This window comes from Anoplopoma fimbria, chromosome 8, assembly GCF_027596085.1.
Source record: "Anoplopoma fimbria isolate UVic2021 breed Golden Eagle Sablefish chromosome 8, Afim_UVic_2022, whole genome shotgun sequence".
In the NCBI taxonomy this organism is placed as follows: Eukaryota; Metazoa; Chordata; class Actinopteri; order Perciformes; family Anoplopomatidae; genus Anoplopoma; species Anoplopoma fimbria.
In genome coordinates, this window is record NC_072456.1 from 5,557,278 (window position 1) to 5,579,514 (window position 22,237).

The 22,237-nt window shown below is 39.0% G+C and overlaps 2 protein-coding genes and 1 pseudogene across 3 annotated transcripts; 1 reads left to right on the forward strand and 2 right to left on the reverse strand.

Moving 5' to 3' along the window:
• The first annotated feature begins 3,050 nt into the window (after positions 1 to 3,050).
• Positions 3,051 to 16,039, forward strand: LOC129095111 (TRMT1-like protein). 2 transcript variants are annotated; one of them, XM_054603488.1, is made up of 10 exons: positions 3,051 to 3,156; positions 4,465 to 4,572; positions 4,739 to 4,801; positions 4,972 to 5,085; positions 5,701 to 5,765; positions 6,386 to 6,542; positions 7,175 to 7,295; positions 7,419 to 7,498; positions 8,826 to 9,087; positions 15,916 to 16,039. In XM_054603488.1, exons 1-10 carry the CDS (start codon positions 3,096 to 3,098, stop codon positions 15,950 to 15,952), a joined length of 1,068 nt encoding a protein of 355 aa, XP_054459463.1. In that variant the 5' UTR covers positions 3,051 to 3,095; the 3' UTR covers positions 15,953 to 16,039. The 2 variants fall into 2 exon arrangements, with proteins under 2 accessions (XP_054459463.1, XP_054459464.1); XM_054603489.1 differs by lacking the exon at positions 15,916 to 16,039 and adding an exon at positions 11,252 to 11,341.
• Positions 10,007 to 13,178, reverse strand: LOC129095109 (interferon-induced protein with tetratricopeptide repeats 1B-like; annotated as a pseudogene).
• A 2,641-nt stretch (positions 16,040 to 18,680) lies between the features above and the next one.
• LOC129095110 (interferon-induced protein with tetratricopeptide repeats 1-like) lies at positions 18,681 to 22,208 on the reverse strand. Its single transcript, XM_054603487.1, has 2 exons — positions 21,092 to 22,208; positions 18,681 to 20,695 (listed from the first exon to the last, which is right to left on the reverse strand). Exons 1-2 carry the CDS (start codon positions 21,097 to 21,099, stop codon positions 19,390 to 19,392), a joined length of 1,314 nt encoding a protein of 437 aa, XP_054459462.1. The 5' UTR covers positions 21,100 to 22,208; the 3' UTR covers positions 18,681 to 19,389.
• Between the last annotated feature and the right edge of the window lie 29 nt (positions 22,209 to 22,237).

The window sequence follows — 22,237 nt, forward strand, 5'->3', positions numbered from 1 at the left end:
TCATCAAATTTTGAAATAATTTTTTCTCTTAAAGGATCAGTGTGTAACATTTGTGGGGATTAAGTGGCAGAAATGGAATATAATATGCATAATTATGTTTTCGTTAGTGTCTAATGACCTGAAACTAATGTTGCACACTTGGACAGAAGGGACTTCCAGGCGTGCATAAGTTTTTAAATAATATCTTTACTGAAAGTACAGAAACACATTCACTTCAGCGCTGACTGCACCCTGCAGGTGGCTTTGGTCATCTCCCGCAAGCATCACGTTGCTCTCTCTTTTCACCCGAAGGACCCCCAAGCTGCCCGAAGCGCCAGAATGAGCTCCACTCACTGCAACCCAACATTAACCCATTACTCACTGTAGTTGCCATGCCGGTGAACACATGCCCGGTGATGACCAACAAATCAATCAGCAAACAAAAGCAAAAATAATAAATACATCAGAATATGGGGGTGTCATGTCCAACATTACTGTGGGCCCCACACTAAGAATCATATTGTTTTATTTAGCTTAGAAATAGACATTTAAATCTAATTAGGAAGCAGGACCTTATCCACGTTAACGCTTGTTAATGTTACTGCAACAAAACATTAGCAAGTAAAAAGCCAATATTTTATCGAAACATCTGTTCAACAACCACTAACATGTAAACAAAAGTGAAACCTAATTCAATTGGGCGCTAATATTATATCAAAATTATAAGTGACTTCGAATCCTGTTCTGAATTTATCTGTTTTTAAAATTCTATATATGTTTTAAAAGCAATAGTTTGTCATGAAATAGAACTTTAAAGAGTATTGATAAAAGTAGCTCCTTGCAGTAATAAAATCCTTAAGGTACATATCCCTACCTGAAGGCAACCATAGCCCTGATTGGTCAGCCAGCCCGCTCTGTTGTGATTGGTTAACGTTTCACATTTAAAAAAAAAAAACTCTCCCTACACAGAATGACAAATAAACAACAGTTCACAGCAGGATATGAACTCAGGCCTCCCAGGTGAGAGACTGCTGTCTTAACCACTACACCATGGTAGATGTGATATTTAGCTCTATCTTTTTCTTTTATGTTTGAGGGCGGGCCAAACTAGCCAGAGAGTTTTACGACACTTCTGTTACATTGTGACCTCATAAAGTTACAGAAGTGAAGGAGAGAATTCAATGAAGCCGTTTCAGGCAGCTCAGGAGCAACGCTTCTGTACAAGACTGGGACTCAGATGCAGAAGGAAGCAACGGAGACAAAATAAGGTTCAAAATAAAACTTTACTTAAACTCCAGATGTCATACAAGGCAGTCAGAGAAAGCGACAAAGTCCATTCATGGAAAAGGCACAAAATCCATAATCCAGGCAGAGTCAAAAACCAGGCAAGCAAACACAAGGAAATTAAGACAAGAAAGCATGTGCACACTAAGGAGACAACGACAATGTGGCAGAGGGTAAGTGCACACACAGGGTATAAATAGGGCAAGCTTAATTACAAACAAGGTACAGGTGTGTGGGGAAACCTACAGGAAGTGAAACTAGACCCCCTACACAAGAACCGTGAAAACAAAATAAAACAGGAAGTGAATACAAAAATATATTAAAACAAAAATATATTAAAACACATCACTAGGTCAATATAATATGCTCTAATAATAGTAATGATTGTTAAGAATAAGGAATAATAAGAAGGAAATATTATTTTTAACCCTGTGGCGCTGACTGAAAGGGAAGAAGGAAGAAACAAAGGAGATATAAAAGTAGTATTGCCTGAAGACTGGAAAAGGAAGGACCCAAAATCAGACTGAACAGCAGAGTTTGAATACATCATCAATGACTTGAAGATCCATATTGTTAATAATGTTTGGCTCTAGGACACAGTGATGAGATATTAAATAAATCATAATGATACTAATTATTTACTCCAACAAAAATATGAAATGCAGAAACAGCTACTCACCTCATCATTCAGCTGTTTCCTCAACTCTGTAGTTCTCTAAGTTAGGGTTGGTTTTTGCTGCTGCTTTGTCTTCGCTGGCATATAAATGATATGACGTTGTTGAGCACGCAGCTTTAAATGTTCATTATCAAGTCGAGGCGTGGCACTTCTGTATAAAATCTTGTGTTCCTTGACTTTCGTTTCCCGTGAATGGAAACCTACAGCCATGTCTGATAAAACTAAAACAGATTTTATTCTCTCTTAAATTGATGTTGAGTATGAAACTGTTTTTGTTTTCTTCTTCTAGCATAACATGAAGCCCCACTGAGTGAAATATTCACATCCAAGATAGCACATTATTATGGCTGCACCTTCCCGTCCGACTGAAATATTGACGCGTTGAGAAAGCTTTTTTGAGCTTTCACTTTCGTTTCCCACGATTGAAAACCTAAAGCCACATCTGATAAAACTGAGGCATAACTCATCAACAGAGGTGACTCAACTTATAAGTTGTGCGATACTTCTTCTCGCATAACATGAGGCCCCACTGAGTGAAATATTCACATCCAAGATAGCACAAGACAAATATAAGATAACAATCTGAAAATACTGCAGTAATAGCAGCTTGAATCTGATTAACTGTATCTGAAATTGCATTAATGAATTGATAGCATTCCATTTTTTTTCCATTTCATTTTCAGATCTAATTTTAAAAATAGTGTTAAGATCCTTCTTTGTTGACTGGAACCGTTTGGTGTAACCCAGTTAGTTACTGTTAGGGGACCATCCAGCAGAAAAACACCAATTAAAAGCTCATATGAGATTTTCACACATTCACCCATCACCGTGGCGATATTGTTGTACAGTTGTATTTGTATAATCAATTGATTTGAAAGTTTATTTTATCTATAAACGGTTTTATTTTGATATTTATTTTATTCTAATCTAAGCATGTATATCAAGGCTACTGTATGATGCATGTGTGTGTAGTTTTTGCTTCAACTTATATTTCATTGTCGAAACCTATGTTGTAAAATGACAAATAAATGAACCTTTTAACTTTGTATATGAGTCGATTTTGTTAACTCAAACCGCAATCTACGTTGACAACCTGCGCATCTTACGTAAACCACGTACGACAGAACATATCCTGCGTATGTTGCTGTAGTTAGCAATGGCGGAGCTCAAAGAAGCAGACGCTGCTCAGCTTCACCAGGAGGACGTCGATATCAAACGTAAGTAAGCTGCGCCCGTTTGTTGTTTGAACGCCAAATTTTGGACCGTAAAGTGGAGAATAAACTAAAGCACAGTCATCATCAGTGCTGTGCAGTGAATTCACAGAGAATCTGAGTTTGTAACTGCTTAACTAAACGAGGGCCTCACCACGGAGCTCCGCCATAGGACCTAAACAGTCAACAATAACAGCGTCAAAGGCGCTGGAGCTAACATGAGCTAACCTGTTGTCGTTAACAATAACTTCCAATAGTGTGTCTCTTCGCAGAGGCCTCGTTAGAGTGTGGGTTTGGGGTTGTACTACAGTTTACGATGACACGGTCTCATCATGGAGCTGCACTCCAGGACCGCTCAGTTTGGACATCAGCTGTCCGGTTGTTATCCTCTTATTGACGGGTGGATGTCCAGCGAGCCGTTGTGGCCCAAGACGTTGGTTCTGGTTCCAGAACAGAGAAAACAACTCCACTCAATTAGCGTTAGATACATTTAAGAGGATGGCACGATATAGAGATTACGAGAATGTGCTGTTTGGTTACAATTTATGTTGTGTCAACAAAGAGTGGGGTCATATCTGTAGCAACTATATAAGACATATAATATAGGCCTAGCGTTATATATCATAAGTATATTAGAAATACTGAGGGCATGAGACAAATGAGACTCAGAAGTTGACATGCATACATAGTTTAAGACTATAGTCTTGGCCTTAGACTGGTCTTAGATGGTCTGTTGCATTAATAATAGTTTGGGGAGGAATGTTATCCATGTAACTAATGGTTACCCCCTCTCCCCCCTGGCTAAACCTGAAGGGATAACTCTGTTACTATGGCAACGATCTGTTAAAAGGTCAGTTAAGTGAGCTGGATAACTATTTCAACTGTTTATCCATTACTTGTAGCTAACTTTAAGCAAACATTACGGTTTTTGCTTACTATTTCAACTGTTTTTACATTACTTTTCGGTAACTATTTAAAACGTTTATCCATGACCTTTACTTGTAACAATTTTTTAGAGTATACTGTTTTAGCCGGTTTACATAAAACATTTTGGATACTTGTTTCGTTAACATATTCTTAAATAGTTTTTGAACATCTTTAACGCTTCCAACGACTATAGAGCTGTTTTCCTTTTCTGTTATTCTCTCCCATATCTGGAGCCTGTCGTGGTGTCGCTGTTGCATTCGCATTAATTAGTATGTCTGTTTTTTTTTTTATGAACAGTGTACCTCCCAATTCCAGCTGGTGCACTCAAAGAAATAATTGAAATAGCTAAAAGAAACATTTTCTTTCCCTTTCCGTCTGTCTGTGAAGGTGGAGATTGTGGAGATGCACCGTCAGTTGGTGACCAACCTGCAGAACAGGCAGTGAAGACTGAATCTGCTGAAGACAACGATGCCAAACCCTCAACCACAACACCTGGTGAATTAATAAAAGCTCTTCTTGTGATTTGATTGGTTGACTTCAGTGATGGCTTCATAGCATCTATATTCACTGACATTAAGGATGAAACTTTATTGTCATGAACTAAAACATTATGGAGGTTTTCTGACTCAAAACCTCAAATATTGTCCTTTTCTACAAACAGAGAGACACATCTCCATCCAAACTAAATTGGAGGGACTAGAGGTGCTGGTTGACCTCAATGGTGGTAAGTTCAGTTCTCCAATAATCTGCATCATCCCTCTCTTTTCCCCTGTTTATCTTATTTTTATAAAAGAAATCAGGTAACATAAAGAAGAATTGGATACAGTTATTTGACATTCATAGAGCAAAAAATCAAGCAGCCCTGCTTATTGATTTTGTGTTTTCGCTCCTCAGCGGGACGTAAATCGTGTCCTCTGTGTCCTGAGGAGAAGTTTAAAGCCTGCTACAGCCACAAGCTCCGCCGACATCTGCAGAACCTCCACTGGAAAGTCTATGTGGAGTTTGAAGGTAGGAATGTAATCAGGTCTGGCTCACAGTCGGCATCCCAGAGATGTTGGATGGGGTTGGAGTCATTGCTCTCTACAGGCCAGTCCAGTTCTTCTACATGGAGCTGGCTATTTGTATGAGGACATTGTCATGTGGAAATAGGAAAGAGACAAACACAAACATTTTTGACACAAAGTTGCAAGAACACTGTTGTCCAAAGGTTTTGTACATTTTCTGTTTTAAAAAAAAAAAAGAGAACGACAATTAACAACACCTGTATCCAACAAATTCTGTCAGTGGCAGTTAGTGTTGAAATATCGAGTAAAAATATATTTATTGTATTTTGTGCTTTTAATTGTTTCACATTGTTCTGAATGTAATTCCATTGGCAGTTTTTCATTTTTTATTTCCATAGATTTTAGAACAGATAACAGCTCACGAAAAACATCACCATATATTGTTAAGTGTTTGCCCAGGTCTGGAATATCTGAAAAAGTAAACAAAGCAAAGAAACTTTAATGATTTCCAGAAACATACATAACATTTGTGCGAAAGTGACATCTGATATCTTGGTCTCAGGAAATCATCAAGTCGTAATTCCTTGTAGTTGACATTTGACCCTTTGACCTTTAACAGGCCAGAGAATGTGCATCTGCCACCTGCCCTGCAGAAACCTGAAGCCCAGCCTCAGCGGAGATCAGGTGAGAACTAAGACACACGAACTGTCTGCGGCTCAAGTTCCCTTCAGTTTGGAACAATAGAAACACGGTGGCTTGAAACTGCAACACCACAGATCGACTCATTCATGTCCATCACTTTATACTTCTCACCTAACTCATAGTGGCTCTTTATGTTAAGAGTTCTGTAATTTCTTTTTTTTTTTTTTATGTAAATGAGCAGACCGAGCAGACACCTTTGTGAGCTCGGTTTTGTTTTGGCAAAATTGTATGAAATGTCTTGCGCCATTACTCGCAGTAAATTGCCTGCATACATCGCTGCTTGTTTTTGAGTTTGAACGCCTAGCAGCCCATTGGTGTCTGAAGAGGGGTTAGCCAGTTGTTGGTTTTATTCATTCACTCACACAATACTGCAGTGGTTGTTGCCCCTGGCGGAGATCTGCACTCTACTGAGTGCACCTTTAGTTACCTAGTTACTTAAGAGTTTCAGAGGTAATTGGGTGCAAATTTTGAATCAGTAATTAATCAATTGATGGCCACTTCCCTTATTCCTCCTGCCACTTGGCAATACAATTAAGTATCAGCAGTTATTTTCTTCTTTCACCTCTAAATTTAAAATCCTTTGACCGACACTTTGTGTCCAGGCATCGGGCAGACACGTGGCTCACTACCACTGTGTGGTGTGTTCTGTGACCATCGCCCGCAAGACGGACATGATCAGCCACCTGAAGCGACACGTCAACAAAGGAGAGACGGAAGCCAGCTACTCCGGGAGCTCAGACGTCCCGTTTGAGGAGCCGGGTAATAAGCACTGATACCATCTCGGCACGACGTGCTCCATTGGGTGGACTTGGGGCGACGTTGGGACTCGCAAGAGACAGATTAAAAATTATTTGAAGCACACATTTAGTCCCCCTTTTTGGGTAAAGCTCCAAAAATACTGGATCCTACACTTCCCATAATGCAGCTCTTTATTGTGTCTTTGTTGGACCTTCCCTTGCTGGCTTTAACGCCCAGATCATTCAAACTCCTTGCATATCTCCAGCCAATGCCATGTTGCTTCATGATATATATATATATCATAGAAATCACCAAACTTGCAAGGAAACAATGTTTAAAAATAAATGAAAACAAAAATGTTTACTTCACATATGTGCTGTGGCATAAACCAGAACATTCCATCCTATAAGAGACAGCCATTAGATTTGTGCAGGTGTTTCAACATCTACACTGCCACTGTCTCCTTCTTGCCCTTTGATAAAAAGCTCATATTATAATCACATGCTTTAGATCTCTTATTCCAGGTCCTGCCTCAGTGGTCCTCTTGTTCCCGGTCCCAGTTTGAGTTTTTATTCCCAAGCGATTACGTTATCCTTACTGTATGAAACAAAACTCTTTCTGCCTGAACTTAATGTGTTAAATGTGTCCGGCAGCTCCGTCTGGTCAGGCATATGAAATCATGAAAGAACTTGGAACCAACGTCCAGCTCCTCCCAAACCACACCACCCCTCAGAAGAGCGACACCTACTTCAACCGCAAGATGAAGACCAACAGGTCGGCACGCGCATGAGACATGATGCCTTACAAAAATACACATGCAGCTTTTTTTGCTTTACAGCGTTGTGAAAACTCTGATTATGATCATCCATTAAAGCAGAGCTTGTTTGTGTGTTTCAGGCAGCTGGTGTTTTGTTCCCTTGCGGTTCTGGCGGAGGAGAGAAACCCTCTCGAGTGTCTGGATGCTTTTGGGGCCACAGGTGAGACTGTGAAGAAAAGATAAAATAAGATAATCCTTTATTAGTCCCATAGCGGGGACATTTACAGGATTACAGCAGCAGAGAGGATAGTGCAAAAAGAGACAGAAGTAAAAAAACAAGATCAAAACAAATATAAGAAATTACACAGTAGAGAATAATAAATAAGTAAAAAAACATTAAAATCAACAATAACTAAAATATTATATAAACAGACAGAATGATTGTTAGTATTGCACAATGGATTGCACAGATTATATTTATATATTTAAATTTGCACGGTGGGAACAGCGTTAAATCCAAAAGGTAATACCACAAAACATCTCTTTTTTTAAATCTTATTTTGAAGTGCGTTTTGGAAAAAATAGTTTTAGCAAAATGGGGGCTGCTTTTTATATGTAAAATCTCATGCTTAAGTTTGTGCAGGTTGTCTGATGTTCCTCCACTTTTTCGCATCTCCCGTGTCACAGTTAGGGCTGTACTCAAACCTACTGTGACACAAATGACAGCTGGGTTTTGCAGTAATTAAACCTGTTTCATAAAATGAAAAAGACTTAAGCTGTTAAGAGATCATTTCATCCATTTCCACCACAAATTTAATTATAGTGGAGTGATATACTGTTTCAAAAATCTGTTAATAAGACGAATTATTTTAAGCTATTGGCTGAGTTTGGAGCTGAAACAAAGGGATTAGTCAATCAGTCAATCAACATTTTTTAAACAGAAATAATCACCAGTTTAATTTTCTCACATGAGACTATTTCCTGCTTTTTTTAGTCGTCCTTGAAAGTAAACTATTTGTCTTTGCTTTTTAGACTGTAGTTCGGACCAGGCAAGTAATCTGTATATGTATAGTACAATATATTATATTTTGGAAATTGACTTTGACATTTTTTTCCTATTCATTTCTGAAATTTAAGGAGCAAAAGAGTAACTGATTATTGAGAAAAGTGAAAATACTTTTGTCGCAGCCTTAGTTTAAAACATGAATCTGAGACTGATCAGGATTGATTATCAAGTTTAAACACATCAGAATCAGCATGTGGTTAATTACAGAATAGGTTTTCAATATGAAAGGATGTTACGGTGAATAATGTTCACCATAAACATTATAAGAGAAATGACAAAGGAACAAGCACTGCAAGTCAAGAATCTTATATATGAAATAGAAACAATTAGAATTATGTCAAATATAACTGTCTTAAAATTAAAATCGATGTGCAAGAAGCAGATTATCCTAATTTACATGATGCCATGGAAGTATTTGTCGATAAATTGTTCCCAGTCCGTCGCTTTAACATTAAACCTCTGTATGTTTGCTCTCTCTCAGGGATTATGGGCCTCCAGTGGGCGAAGCACCTCCGAAACGCCGTCAAAGTCACCATAACCGATATCAGCGACACGTGCATCAAAATGATCAAGGAGAACTGCGAGCTAAACCACATCCGGGTCGATGGCAGCCCCAGAGGCTCACGAGGCCCCCGGGGGCCCGACGGGGCCAGCAGCGAAGTCGAGGGAGCGCCCATCGCTACGGTGGAGGTCGTCAAGATGGACGCCAACGTCACTATGCACCTGTGGCCTTTTGACTACATGTGAGTAGGAAGGGTTTGATCAAGTTGGTGATTGATTTAGCTTATTGGTCAGATTATTATATGCAGTCATGTATTAATACTTTCAGAAAATAGTTTAGAAGACAGTTAATTAGCCTTTAGTCTGCAAGAACTTGTAACATGTTCCCTTATTACCCAATAAATGCACTATTTCCTACAGTTTTTTTGATAAAAAGTACATTGACCAGCTGTCCAAGGAAATTACTGAACCTTTTTTTTAATGCAGCGTTATATTTGTGAGGTTTTTTTAAAGATGTACGTCTCCAGTATGAACCAATGGGCTTGGAGCTAGAAGGCACAGACAGGAAGTCAGTCAGTACTGAGAGGTGGACGAACACGTTGTTGGTTTGATGTTGAACGTGACTTTGTTTTTTTACGAATATAAGACAAGTATAAGATAACAATCTGAAAATACTGCAGTAATAGCAGCTTGAATCTGATTAACTGTATCTGAAATTGCATTAATGAATTGATAGCATTCCATTTTTTTTACATTTCATTTTCAGATGTAATGTTAAAAATAGTGTTAAGATCCTTCTTTGTTGACTGGAACCATCAACTCTTTCATTTTTAAATTGAAATTACTTAAAGTGTTTAGACACAGCTCAGGAGCAGTGATTCTGAGGGGGAGGGTAACTCCTTTTAGGCGAGGACTTCAGGTTTTACTCTCTACGGACCTTTCACTTGTATAAAAAATAACACACTAAAGGAGAGGGAAAAAGTGGAAAAGCATAATAGGGCCACTTTTACACTAACAGGGTTCGGTTTAACTGAAATATTATATTCAATATGGCAGTAGCATTCAAGAGCTGTAGTTTGATTTACATCCACCAGCGCCCTGTGTAGAGTACTGCAAGATTCAAGAATTTCTTGTATAGTAACCAGCAAAAAAAAATACAACTTGAAAATCATGGTATATTTAATAGTATAAGTAGGCAATACTCAGTACTACTGATACACAGTTTGAAATACTTTCGATACATACAATCAGTTGCATCTGGCTGTTACAGGCTCCATCAAATTAACTATAACATTATTACATAATTTTATATTTCCATACACTACTCGATTTAATATAGTGCCTTATGTTCTTACATAAACTTAAAAATAATGTGCTTAGAGGAGAGAAACACACAACAGGAATATAATAAAAAGAACATCTCATACAAATCTAATGTAATAAACAAGTGATTTTGAATTATGGTAATGACATTTAGACATGTCCACAGTGGATGTTATTCAAAAGACCAGCGTTATTGAATGGCTCAGCCTGTCATGCTAATTGAGTTTACTTATTCAGAAAGATATATAGATTTTTAGATATTATTTTTATTAAAGCCTTTGTCTTCCATTAACTACTTAAGTGTAAAAACTGGCAGACAACCTCCCTTTAAAGGATAAAGCTCAATTAATAAGTATTTACAGTTTTTTTAAGGTAATGCAATACCTTTAATTTTTTTACAGATTTAAGACAAGTAGGAGTTCAAACCCACTATGGCTCTTGAAGGTTTTCCAGAAACACCTCTATTTCTTTACACATTTGGTTGCTGCTTCTACTTTTAATCTTCTCCAGAACTTTGATGCTGTTCCCACGATAGAAGGATTTTAGCGGTATCGCTGCCGCCTTCATGTGATATTGTACTGACTTGTTGCGATCCTGTAGATCAAAGTTTAAATATTTTGCGTAGTTGTTGTACAGCAGCTGTTTCTCTGCCGGTTCCAGATCACTTTTTAGCAGTTCCTGGTACATCTGCTGAGCTTTAGCCTGGCTGTGATTGGACTTTGCGTACATATTTGCGAGGTCTACTTTTTTCATAAGCGAAGAATTAGGGTAAAGAGAAATCACCTCCTTGTGGAGAACGATCGCTCTGTCAACAGTGCTTTGCTTTGGGCGATTGTCGCTGAAAAAAAGGATTTTCCATTTGAGACAGAGTGCAACACATCTCTTCAGATAACGCTCATCTGGATGGTTTTTCAGAGCCTGCTCTGCCAAATCAATGGCGTCATCAACAGATACGTAGTTTCTGTAAACACATAGTATTGCTTTCATACCACTGTAGCTGCTGACGGGATTTCTCATAATCTTCCCGGCTAACTCACGTGCTTCATACTGAACTACTTCTCCTTTCTTTGCACGTTGCTCAAGGTAGAAAGCAGCGAGGTACAAGTCCTCTGGATCCTGTTCCTTGGCGGCTCTCATTTTCTCCAAGATGTCGGCCTCCAGCCCTGTGTTGCTGTGCTTAAAAGCACTCACTAACCCTATGACGTGACTGGTGTTCCACTCCACCATGTCCGGCTGCATCCTGATGGCTTTCTGGAAGTAATCTGCAACCAGCTCTCTGTCTGTGCTGAAGTTCCTCTGGGTCCAGGCTTTTTCAGCGTAGATCTCTGCATGGAGCTCGTCCTGAGATGGAGCCGGGTATTTCTTCATCAGGGCGTTGACCTTTGACAGTTAAGCCTCGCTCTCTGCTTGGTCTCCCAGGTGGTGGTGCAGCCAAGCCAGGTTCCCGTAGTTCACCACTAGCCAGGGACCGTCATCTGCTTTTCTCATCTGGCGGAAGGCCTCTGCAGCCTTTTTGAAGAAACTCTGGGCGTCTTCATTGGCCCCGAGCTGGTACTGAATGAAGCCCCGCAGGTTGTAAATGGAACCCAGCCAGCTGTTACCCTCCTCCGTGCCGATATCCACCAGCTTGTCCCTGAGATGTAAGAGTTTGGTCTTGCTGGGGTCCAGACCCCAGGTGAAGTGGCACTGCAGGGCCTCCAGTTTTGACATCAGTGTTGTTTGACTCTTAGCAGCACTGATGGAGAGTAAAAATGACAAATATTAAAACACATCACTAGGTCAATATAATATGCTCTACGGTGTGCTATGTTTGGATAATAACTGTTCATTTCATGTGGAGGAAGAGAGGAAGATTTAAATGGAGGAAGAGCATTTAATTCCCAGGAAAGGAAATAATTTTATCTGTTAGTTGTTTCCTTGATCTAGGCACAAAATAATTGAATTACACGCACTGTGTATGGTTGTGTATGTGACAAACAAACATGGTTTGATGTGAAAGGCAACAAGGAAAAGTAAGGGGAAAGTAAGGAAGTTAGGAAGGATGGGAGGGGGAAATGAAAAATGGAGTAGGGAGCATTGAACGGACAGGAAGGAAATAAGAAAGGAGTTATGGAAGAAGGAATGGATAAGGAAAGAGGTATGAGAGGATAGGAAGATGAGGATATAAGGAAGGCAAATGAGTGGACAGAGAGGAAGGAATTAAGGAAATGGGACAATGGAGGAAAGGAATGGTATGAAAACTTAAAAATATAAAACCAGAGAGGGCAAGGATAAACAAAGGCTGAACGAAAACACAAAAGGTGAAAGAAGTGTGCAATAAATAAATACATTGGTAAAGAAAGATGGCATGATGCCTGTGAGGAAGGAAGAAACAGTGTAAGGCAGGAAGAGAGGGGGGGCAGAAGGAAAGAAGGGAGAAAGAAAAGAAGGCTGAAAGAGGTAAGGAAGGGGAGGCACATAAGGAAGAAAGGAAAGGAACGTGTGAGCCACAGAGGAGAACAAGTAAGAGAAATGGAGGAGGTATGGTAGCATTTCTCCACCAGAATTATATTCCAGAAAGTCTGGGATCAAACTGAAATAAAACTGATCATTAATAATTGTTAAAAATAAGGAATAATAATAAGGAAAATATTATTTTTAACCCTGTGGCGCTGACTGAAAGGGAAGAAGGAAGAAACATAGGAGATATTAAAGTAGTCTTGCCTGAAGAAAGAAAGGAGGGATTGGAAAAGGAAGGACCCAAAATCAGACTGAACAGCAGAGTTTGAATACATCATCAATGACTTGAAGATCCATATTGTTAATAATGTTTGGCTCTAGGACACAGTGATCTATTAAATAAATCATAATGATACTAATTATTTACTCCAACAAAAATATGAAACGCAGAAACAGCTACTCACCTCATCATTCAGCTGTTTCCTCAACTCTGTAGTTCTCTAAGTTAGGGTTGGTTTTTGCTGCTGCTTTGTCTTCGCTGGCATATAAATGACATGACGTTGTTGAGCACGCAGCTTTAAATGTTCACAATCATGTGGAAGCAGATTGTGGAGGCGTGGCACTTGTTTATAAAATCTTTTGTTCCTTGACTTTCGTTTCCTGGGAATGAAATCCTACAGCCACGTCTGATAACACTAAAACATGACTCGTCAAATGTGATTTTATTCTCTCTCAAGATGATGTTGAGTATGCAGCTGTTTTTGTTTTCTTCTTCTCGCATAACATGAGGCCCCATTGAGTGAAATATTCACATCCAAGATAGCACATTATTATGGCTGCACCTTCCCGTCCGACTGAAATATTGACGCGTTGAGAAAGCTTTTTTGATCTTTCACCTAAAGCCACATCTGATAAAACTGAATCATAACTCATGAACAGTGGTGACTCAACTTATAAATTGTGCGTTACTGTATTGTGATAACAAGATAAGGACTCAAAATATGAGATTACGAGATCCAGATTTCATAATTATGAGAAAAGTTAAGGTAGCCTTGTTCGGTAAAGTCGGAAGACATTCATATTCGGATTTCCCAGAACAGTAACTCATCTGGGAAGCGAAACGTATTTCAAACAATAAGAAAAGAGCACACGAGTGCGCAGTGATGATCTACAAGGTGCAATGGTTAAAAAAAAGATATATCACAAAAATATTCAATAACAGTGACCAAAAACCCTTCATACAGCAATGCTCCCAGCCTGTACTGTCGTTTCACAGGAATGGAAAACCTTCAGCAACATCTTAAAGAACTCAAGCATGACTCATCATATTTTCTCCTAATATTTTCTCTCAAATCGTTGGTTAGAAAATTATCTATTTTTTTCTCCTTGAAGATATAATAGCCTATGATAATGCAACACTGAGATAAATATTCAAACTCAATATGCCACATTTTTATGGCTGCACCTTCTCATCAAATAAACATATTAAGATATAATGGGCATTATCTTAAACACATTGACATACAGAGTAAATGTGTTTACACTCTGAGCAGCTACCGTCAGCTGAGTGTCGGTATGAGCAGAGAATGTCTAATATGAGGAGAACTGGCACTCGCGGGTTAGTTCCGGGTTTCCGGACTGGTTGCAGTAATAATCTTTGACCATGCGGGGCGCTCGTAGGCGAGTCCAGAATGAATGGGAGCCAACGGGGTTTTATCCTCAGAATCCACTTTTCTCACGATGTAATTTTTTGTCAAGTAATTTGAAAGTTGCTATCAAAGGGTGGGGCTAAAATAATAAACTCAGCTGAATATTGCATTTTTTAAGGTCACGTATCTGTTCTAAAAAGGTGTTCAAAAAATGCGATGACGTCACACTGTCAGAGGTACTGCTTTACGGCAGTTTCTGAATCACTTCGGCACTTCCTTTTATTAACATATAATAGTATAATATATATATATATATAATATAAATACAGTACGCAAAAATAACTTCGACGGAAAGTCCTCCTTAAGATAATGTTTCCGATGCGCTTCAGCTTCAGATGCCGTCAAGAGGGGTCTCTGGTCGTAATCAGTCGCAAGTCCGTCCCTGACCAATCAGCATTCATTAGCAGAATGCTAGCGTATACGGCCAACAACGGCCCAAACTGTAAGAAATCGAAAGGACATAAGTACTCACTCATTTGACTTTTGAACCATAATCTATATTGAACTTGCGGAATCTACAATAAAATTTGCGATATTTCAACGACAAGCAGGTGAAAGAGGCATAATTAGCCGTTTAGCCCGATAGACTCCCATTCAATCTGGACTCGCCCGCGATCACCCCCAGTGGATGTCTCATGGAACTACAACCAAAATCGGTACAATGGGGCGTATAGGGAGTGCCCAGGCTCTTCGTAGACGGGCTCTGGTATGAGGAGCTGTTCCACTGGTCACCATGAAACACCTTCATTACGACGCTCTGCTGCCACCTCCTGGTTTAACCCAGAACCGTTTGGTGTAACCCAGTTAGCTACTGTTAGGGGACCATCCAGCAGAAAAACACCAATTAAAAGCTCATATGACATTGTCACACATTCACCCATCACCGTGGCGATATTGTTTTACAGTTGTATTTGTTTATTCAATTAATTTGAAAGAAACAAAGGGATTAGTCAATCAGTCAATCATCTTTTTTTAAACTTAGAGTTAAAAAAACATCCCCAGTTTGAGTTTCTCACATGTGAATATTTCCTGCTTTTTTTAGTCGTCGTTGATAGTAAACTATTTGTCTTTGTTTTTTAGACTGTACTTCGGACCAGGCAATAAATCTGTATATTTACAGTACAATATGTACAATTTTGGGAATTTCCATTGACATTTTTTCCCACTCATTTCTGTCATTTTAAAAAGCGAAAGAGTAATTGATTATTGAGAAAAGTGAAAATACTTTTGTCGCAGGCTTAGTTTAAAACATGAATCTGAGACTGATCAGGATCAGGATTGATTATCAAGTTTAAACACATCAGAATCAGCATGTGGTTAATTACAGAATAGGTTTTCAATATGAAAGGATGTTACGGTGAATAATGTTCACAATGAACATTATAAGAGAAATGACAAAGGAACAAGCACTACAAGTCAAGAATCCTGTATATGAAATAGAAACATTAGAAATATGTCAAATATAACTGTCTTTATTTAAAATTGATGTGCAAGAAACAGATTATCCTAATTTACATGATGCCATGGAAGTATTTGTCGATAAATTGTTCCCAGTCCGTCGCTTTAACATTAAACCTCTGTATGTTTGCTCTCTCTCAGGGATTATGGGCCTCCAGTGGGCGAAGCACCTCCGTAACGCCGTCAAAGTCACCATAACCGATATCAGCGACACGTGCATCAAAATGATCAAGGAGAACTGCGAGCTAAACCACATCCGGGACGATGGCAGCCCCAGAGGCTCACGAGGCCCCCGGGGGCCCTACGGGGCCAGCAGCGAATTCGAGGGAGAGCCCATCGCTACGGTGGAGGTCGTCAAGATGGACGCCAACGTCACTATGGACCTGTGGCCTTTTGACTACATGTGAGTAGGAAGGGTTTGATCAAGTTGGTGATTGATTTAGCTTATTGGTCAGATTATTATATGCAGTCATGTATTAATACTTTCAGAAAATAGTTTGGGTGGAAAAGAGTGAAGACAGTTAATTAGCCTTTAGTCTGCAAAAAACTTGCAACATGTTCCCTTATTACTCAATAAATGCACTATTTCCTACAGTTGGTTTGATAAAAAAGTACATTGACCAGCTGTCCAAGGAAATTACTGAAACTTTTTTTTAATGCAGCGTTATATTTCTGAGGTTTTTTTTAAAGATGTACGCCTCCAGTATGAACCAATGGGCTTGGAGCTAGAAGGCACAGACAGGAAGTTAGTCAGTACTGAGAGGTGGACGAACACGTTGTTGGTTTGATGCTGAACATGAATTTGTTTTTTTACGAATATAAGACAAATATAAGATAACAATCTGAAAATACTGCAGTAATAGCAGCTTGAATCTGATTAACTGTATCTGAAATTGCATTAATGAATTGATAGCATTCCATTTTTTTTACATTTCATTTTCAGATCTAATGTTAAAAATAGTGTTAACATCCTTCTTTGTTGACCGGAACCATCAACTCTTTCATTTTTAAATTGAAATTACTTAAAGTGTTTAGACACAGCTCAGGAGCAGTGATTCTGAGGGGGAGGGTAACTCCTTTTAGTCGAGGACTTCAGGTTTTACTCTCTACGGACCTTTCACTTGTAAAAAAATAACACACTAAAGGAGAGGGAAAAAGTGGAAAAGCATAATAGGACCACTTTTACACTGACAGGGTTCGGTTTAACTGAAAACCAAACATTAAATATGGCAGTAGCATTCAAGAGCTGTAGTTTGATTTACATCCATCAGCGCCCTGTGTAGAGTACTGCAAGATTCTGTAGAGTACAAGAATTTCTTGTATAGTAACCAGCAAAAAAAAAACACAACTTGAAAATCATGGTATATTTAATAGTATAAGTAGGCAATACTCAGTACTACTGATACACAGTTTGAAATACTTTCGATACATACAATCAGTTGCATCTGGCTGTTACAGGCTCCATCAAATTAACTATAACATCATTACATAATTTTATATTTCCATACACTACTCGATTTAATATAGTGCCTTATGTTCTTACATAAACTTAAAAATAATGTGCTTAGAGGAGAGAAACACACAACAGGAATATAATAAAAAGAACATCTAATACAAATCTAACGTAATAAACAAGTGATTTTGAATTATGGTAATGACATTTAGACATGTCCACAGTGGATGTTATTTAAAAGACCAGCGTTATTGAATGGCTCAGCCTGTCATACAAATTGAGTTTACTTATTCAGACAAATATATAGGTTTTTAGATATAATTTTTTTTACAAGCCTTTATCTTCCATTAACTACTTAAGTGTAAAAACTGGCAGACAATCTCCCTTTAAAGGATAAAGTTAAATTAATAAGTATTTACAATTTTCTTAAGGTAATGCAATACCTTTATTTTTTTCCAGATTAAGGATAAGTAGGAGTCCAAACCCACTATGGCTCTTGAAGGTTTTCCAGAAACACCTCTATCTTTCTACACATTTGGTTCCTGCTTCTACTTTTAATCTTCTCCAGAACTTTGATGCTGTTCCCACGACATAAGGATTTTAGCGGTATCTCTGCCGCCTTCATGTGATATTGTACTGACTTGATGCGATCATGTAGATCAAAGTTTAAATATTTTGCGTAGTTGTTGTACAGCAGCTGTTTCTCTGCAGGTTCCAGATCACTATTTAACAGTTCCTGGTACATCTGCTGAGCTTTAGCCTGGCTGTGATTGGACTTTGCGTATATATTTGCGAGGTCTATTTTCTTTACAAATGAAGAATGCGGGTAAAGAGAAATCACCTCTTGGTGGTGAACAATCGCTCTGTCAACAGTGCTTTGCTTTGGGCGATTGTCGCTGAAAAAAAAGATTTTCCATTTGAGACAGAGTGCAACACATCTCTTCAGATAACGCTCATCTGGATGGTTTTTCAGAGCCTGCTCTGCCAAATCAATGGCCACATCAATAGAAACGTAGTTTCTGTAAACCCTTAGTATTGCTTTCATACCACTGTAGCTGCTGACGGGATTTCATAGCCCTGATTGGTCAGCCAGCCCGCTCTGTTGTGATTGGTTAACGTTTCACATTTAAAAAAAAAAAAAAAACTCTCCCTACACAGAATGACAAATGAACAACAGTTCACAGCAGGATATCAACTCAGGCCTCCCAGGTGAGAGACTGCTGTCTTAACCACTACACCATGGTAGATGTGATATTTAGCTCTATCTTTTTCTTTTATGTTTGAGGGCGGGCCAAACTAGCCAGAGAGTTTTACGACACTTCTGTTACATTGTGACCTCATAAAGTTACAGAAGTTAAGGAGAGAATTCAATGAAGCCGTTTCAGGCAGCTCAGGAGCAACGCTTCTGTACAAGACTGGGACTCAGACGCAGAAGGAAGCAACAGAGACAAAATAAGGTTCAAAATAAAACTTTACTTAAACTCCAGATGTCATACAAGGCAGTCAGAGAAAGCGACAAAGTCCATTCATGGAAAAGGCACAAAATCCAAAATCCGTAAACCAGGCAAGCAAACACAAGGAAATTAAGACAAGAAAGCATGTGCACACTAAGGAGACGACAACAATCTGGCAGAGGGTAAGTGCAAACACAGGGTATAAATAGGGCAAGCTTAATTACAAACAAGGTACAGGTGTGTGGGGAAACCTACAGGAAGTGAAACTAGACCCCCTACACAAGAACCGTGAAAACAAAATAAAACAGGAAGTGAATACAAACAAAAACAGACTGAACAGATTATCACAGAGAAAAACTCCTTTTAGGCGTGGACTTCAGGTTTTACTCTCTACGGACCTTTCACATGTAAAAAAAATAATATATAAAACACACTAAAGGAGAGGGAAAAAGTGGAAAAGCATAATACTGAAAACCAAACTGAAAACCAAACATTCAATATGGCAGTTGCATTGAGTTTACTTATTCAGACAAATATATAGGTTTTTAAAAGCCTTTGTCTTCCATTAACTACTTAAGTGTAAAAACTGGCAGACAACTGCCTTTTAAAGGATAAAGCTCAATTAATAAGTACTTACAGTTTTCTTAGGGTAATGCAATACCTTTATGTTTTTTCTCCAGATTTAGGACAAGTAGGAGTCCAAACCCACTATGGCTCTTGAAGGTTTTCCAGAAACACCTCTATTTCTCTAGACATTCGGTCCCTGCCTCTACTTTTAATCTTCTCCAGAACTTTGATGCTGTTCCCACGACAGAAGGATTTTAGCGGTATCGCTACCGCCTTCATGTGATATTGTACTGACTTGTTGCGATCCTTTAGATCAAAGTTTGAATATCTTGCGTAGTTGTTGTACAGCAGCTGTTTCTCTATAGGTTCCAGATCACTTTTTAGCAGTTCCTGGTACATCTGCTGAGCTTTAGCCTGGCTGTGATTGGACTTTGCGTACATATTTGCGAGGTCTATTTTCTTTACAAATGAAGAATGAGGGTAAAGAGAAATCACCTCCTTGTGGAGACTGATAGCTCTGTCAACAGTGCTTTGCTTTGGGCGATTGTCGCTGAAAATAATTATTTTCCATTTGAGACAGACTGCAACACATCTCTTCAGATAACGCACATCTGGATGTTTTTTCAGAGCCTGCTCTGCCAAATCAATGGCCTCATCAATAGAAACATAGTTTCTGTAAACCCTTAGTATTGTTCTCATACCACTGTAGCTGCTGACGGGATTTCTCATAATCTTCCCGGCTAATTCACGTGCTTCATCCTTAACTTCTTCTCCTTTCTTTGCACGTTGATCAAGGTAGAAAGCAGCGAGGTACAAGTTCTCAGGATCCTGTTCCTTGGCAGCTCTCACTTTCTCCAAGATGTCGGCCTCCAGCCCTGTGTCGCTGTGCTTAAAAGTACTCACTAACACTATGACGTGAGTGGTGTTCCACTCCACCATGTCCGGCTGCATCCTGATGGCTTTCTGGAAGTAATCTGCAACCAGCTCTTTGTCTGTGCTGAAGTTCATCAGGGTCCAGGCTTTTTCAGCATAGATCTCTGCATGGAGCTCATCCTGAGATGGAGCCGGGTATTTCTTCATCAGGGCGTCGACCTTTGACAGGTAAACCTCGCTCTCTGCTTGGTCTCCCAGGTGGTGGTGCAGCCAAGCCAGGTTCCCGTAGTTCACCACTAGCCAGGGACCGTCATCTGCTTTTCTCATCTGGCGGAAGACCTCTGCAGCCTTGTTGAAGAAACTCTGGGCGTCTTCATTGGCCCCGAGCTGGTACTGAATGAAGCCCCGCAGGTTGTAAATGGAACCCAGCCAGCTGTTACCCTCCTCCGTGCCGATGTCCACCAGCTTGTCCCTGAGACATAAGAGTTTGGTCTTGCTGGGGTCAAGACCCCAGGTGAAGTGGCACTGCAGGGCTTCCAGTTTTGACACCAGTGTTGTTTGACTCGTAGCAGCACTGATGGAGAGTAAAAATATTATAGAATATATTAATATATATCAAAACACATCACTAGGTCAATATAATATGCTCTAATAACAGTAATAATTGTTAAGAATAATGAATAATAATAAGGAAATATTATTTTTAACCCGGTGGCGCTGACTGAAAGGGAAGAAGGAAGAAATAGGAGATATTAAAGTAGTATTGCCTGAAGAAAGAAAGGAGGGACTGGAAAAGGAAGGACCCAAAATCAGACTGAACAGCAGAGATTGAATACATCATCAATGACTTGAAGATCCATATTGTTAATAATGTTTGGCTCTAGGACACAGTGATGATCTATTAAATAAATCATAATGATACTAATTATTTACTCCAACAAAAATATGAAATGCAGAAACAGCTACTCACCTCATCATCCAGCTGTTTCCTCAACTCTGTAGTTCTCTAAGTTAGGGTTGGTTTTTGCTGCTGCTTTGTCTTCGCTGGCATATAAATGATATGACGTTGTTGAGCACACAGCTTTAAATGTTCACAATCACGTGGAAGCAGATTCCCGGAAATAGAAACCTACAGCCAGGTCTGATAAAACTAAAACAGATTTTATTCTCTCTTAAATTGATGTTGAGTATGAAACTGTTTTTGTTTTCTTCTTCTAGCATAACATGAAGCCCCACTGAGTGAAATATTCACATCCAAGATAGCAAATTATTATGGCTGCACCTTCCCGTCCGACTGAAATATTGACGCGTTGAGAAAGCTTTTTTGAGCTTTCACTTTCGTTTCCCACGATTGAAAACCTAAAGCCACATCTGATAAAACTGAAGCATAACTCATCAACAGTGGTGACTCAACTTATGAGTTGTGCGATACTTCTTCTCGCATAACATGAGGCCCCACTGAGTGAAATATTCACATCCAAGATAGCACAAGACAAATATAAGATAACAATCTGAAAATACTGCAGTAATAGCAGCTTGAATCTGATTAACTGTATCTGAAATTGCATTAATGAATTGATAGCATTCCATTATTTTTCCATTTCATTTTCAGATCTAATTTTAAAAATAGTGTTAAGATCCTTCTTTGTTGACTGGAACCATCAACTCTTTCATTTTTAAATCGAAATTACTTAAAGTGTTTTAGACACAGCTCAGGAGCAGTGATTCTGAGGGGGAGGGTAACTCCACCATGAAACACCTTCATTACGACGCTCTGCTGCCACCTCCTGGTTTAACCCAGAACCGTTTGGTGTAACCCAGTTAGTTACTGTTAGGGGACCATCCAGCAGAAAAACACCAATTAAAAGCTCATATGAGATTTTCACACATTCACCCATCACCGTGGCGACATTGTTGTACAGTTGTATTTGTATAATCAATTAATTTGAAAGTTTATTTTATCTATAAACGGTTTTATTTTGATATTTATTTTATTCTAATCTAAGCATGTATATCAAGGCTACTGTATGATGCATGTGTGTGTAGTTTTTGCTTCAACTTATATTTCATTGTCGAAACCTATGTTGTAAAATGACAAATAAATGAACCTTTTAAC

Bases quoted from the DNA above. Each gene is read 5' to 3' on its own strand.
- LOC129095111 (XM_054603488.1), top strand. From the start codon at position 3,096: ATGGCGGAGCTCAAAGAAGCAGACGCTGCTCAGCTTCACCAGGAGGAC. The intron at 5,086-5,700 runs GTAGGAATGTAA...GACCTTTAACAG, and splicing joins AGTCTATGTGGAGTTTGAAG to GCCAGAGAATGTGCATCTGC. The intron at 7,499-8,825 runs GTGAGACTGTGA...GCTCTCTCTCAG, and splicing joins GGATGCTTTTGGGGCCACAG to GGATTATGGGCCTCCAGTGG.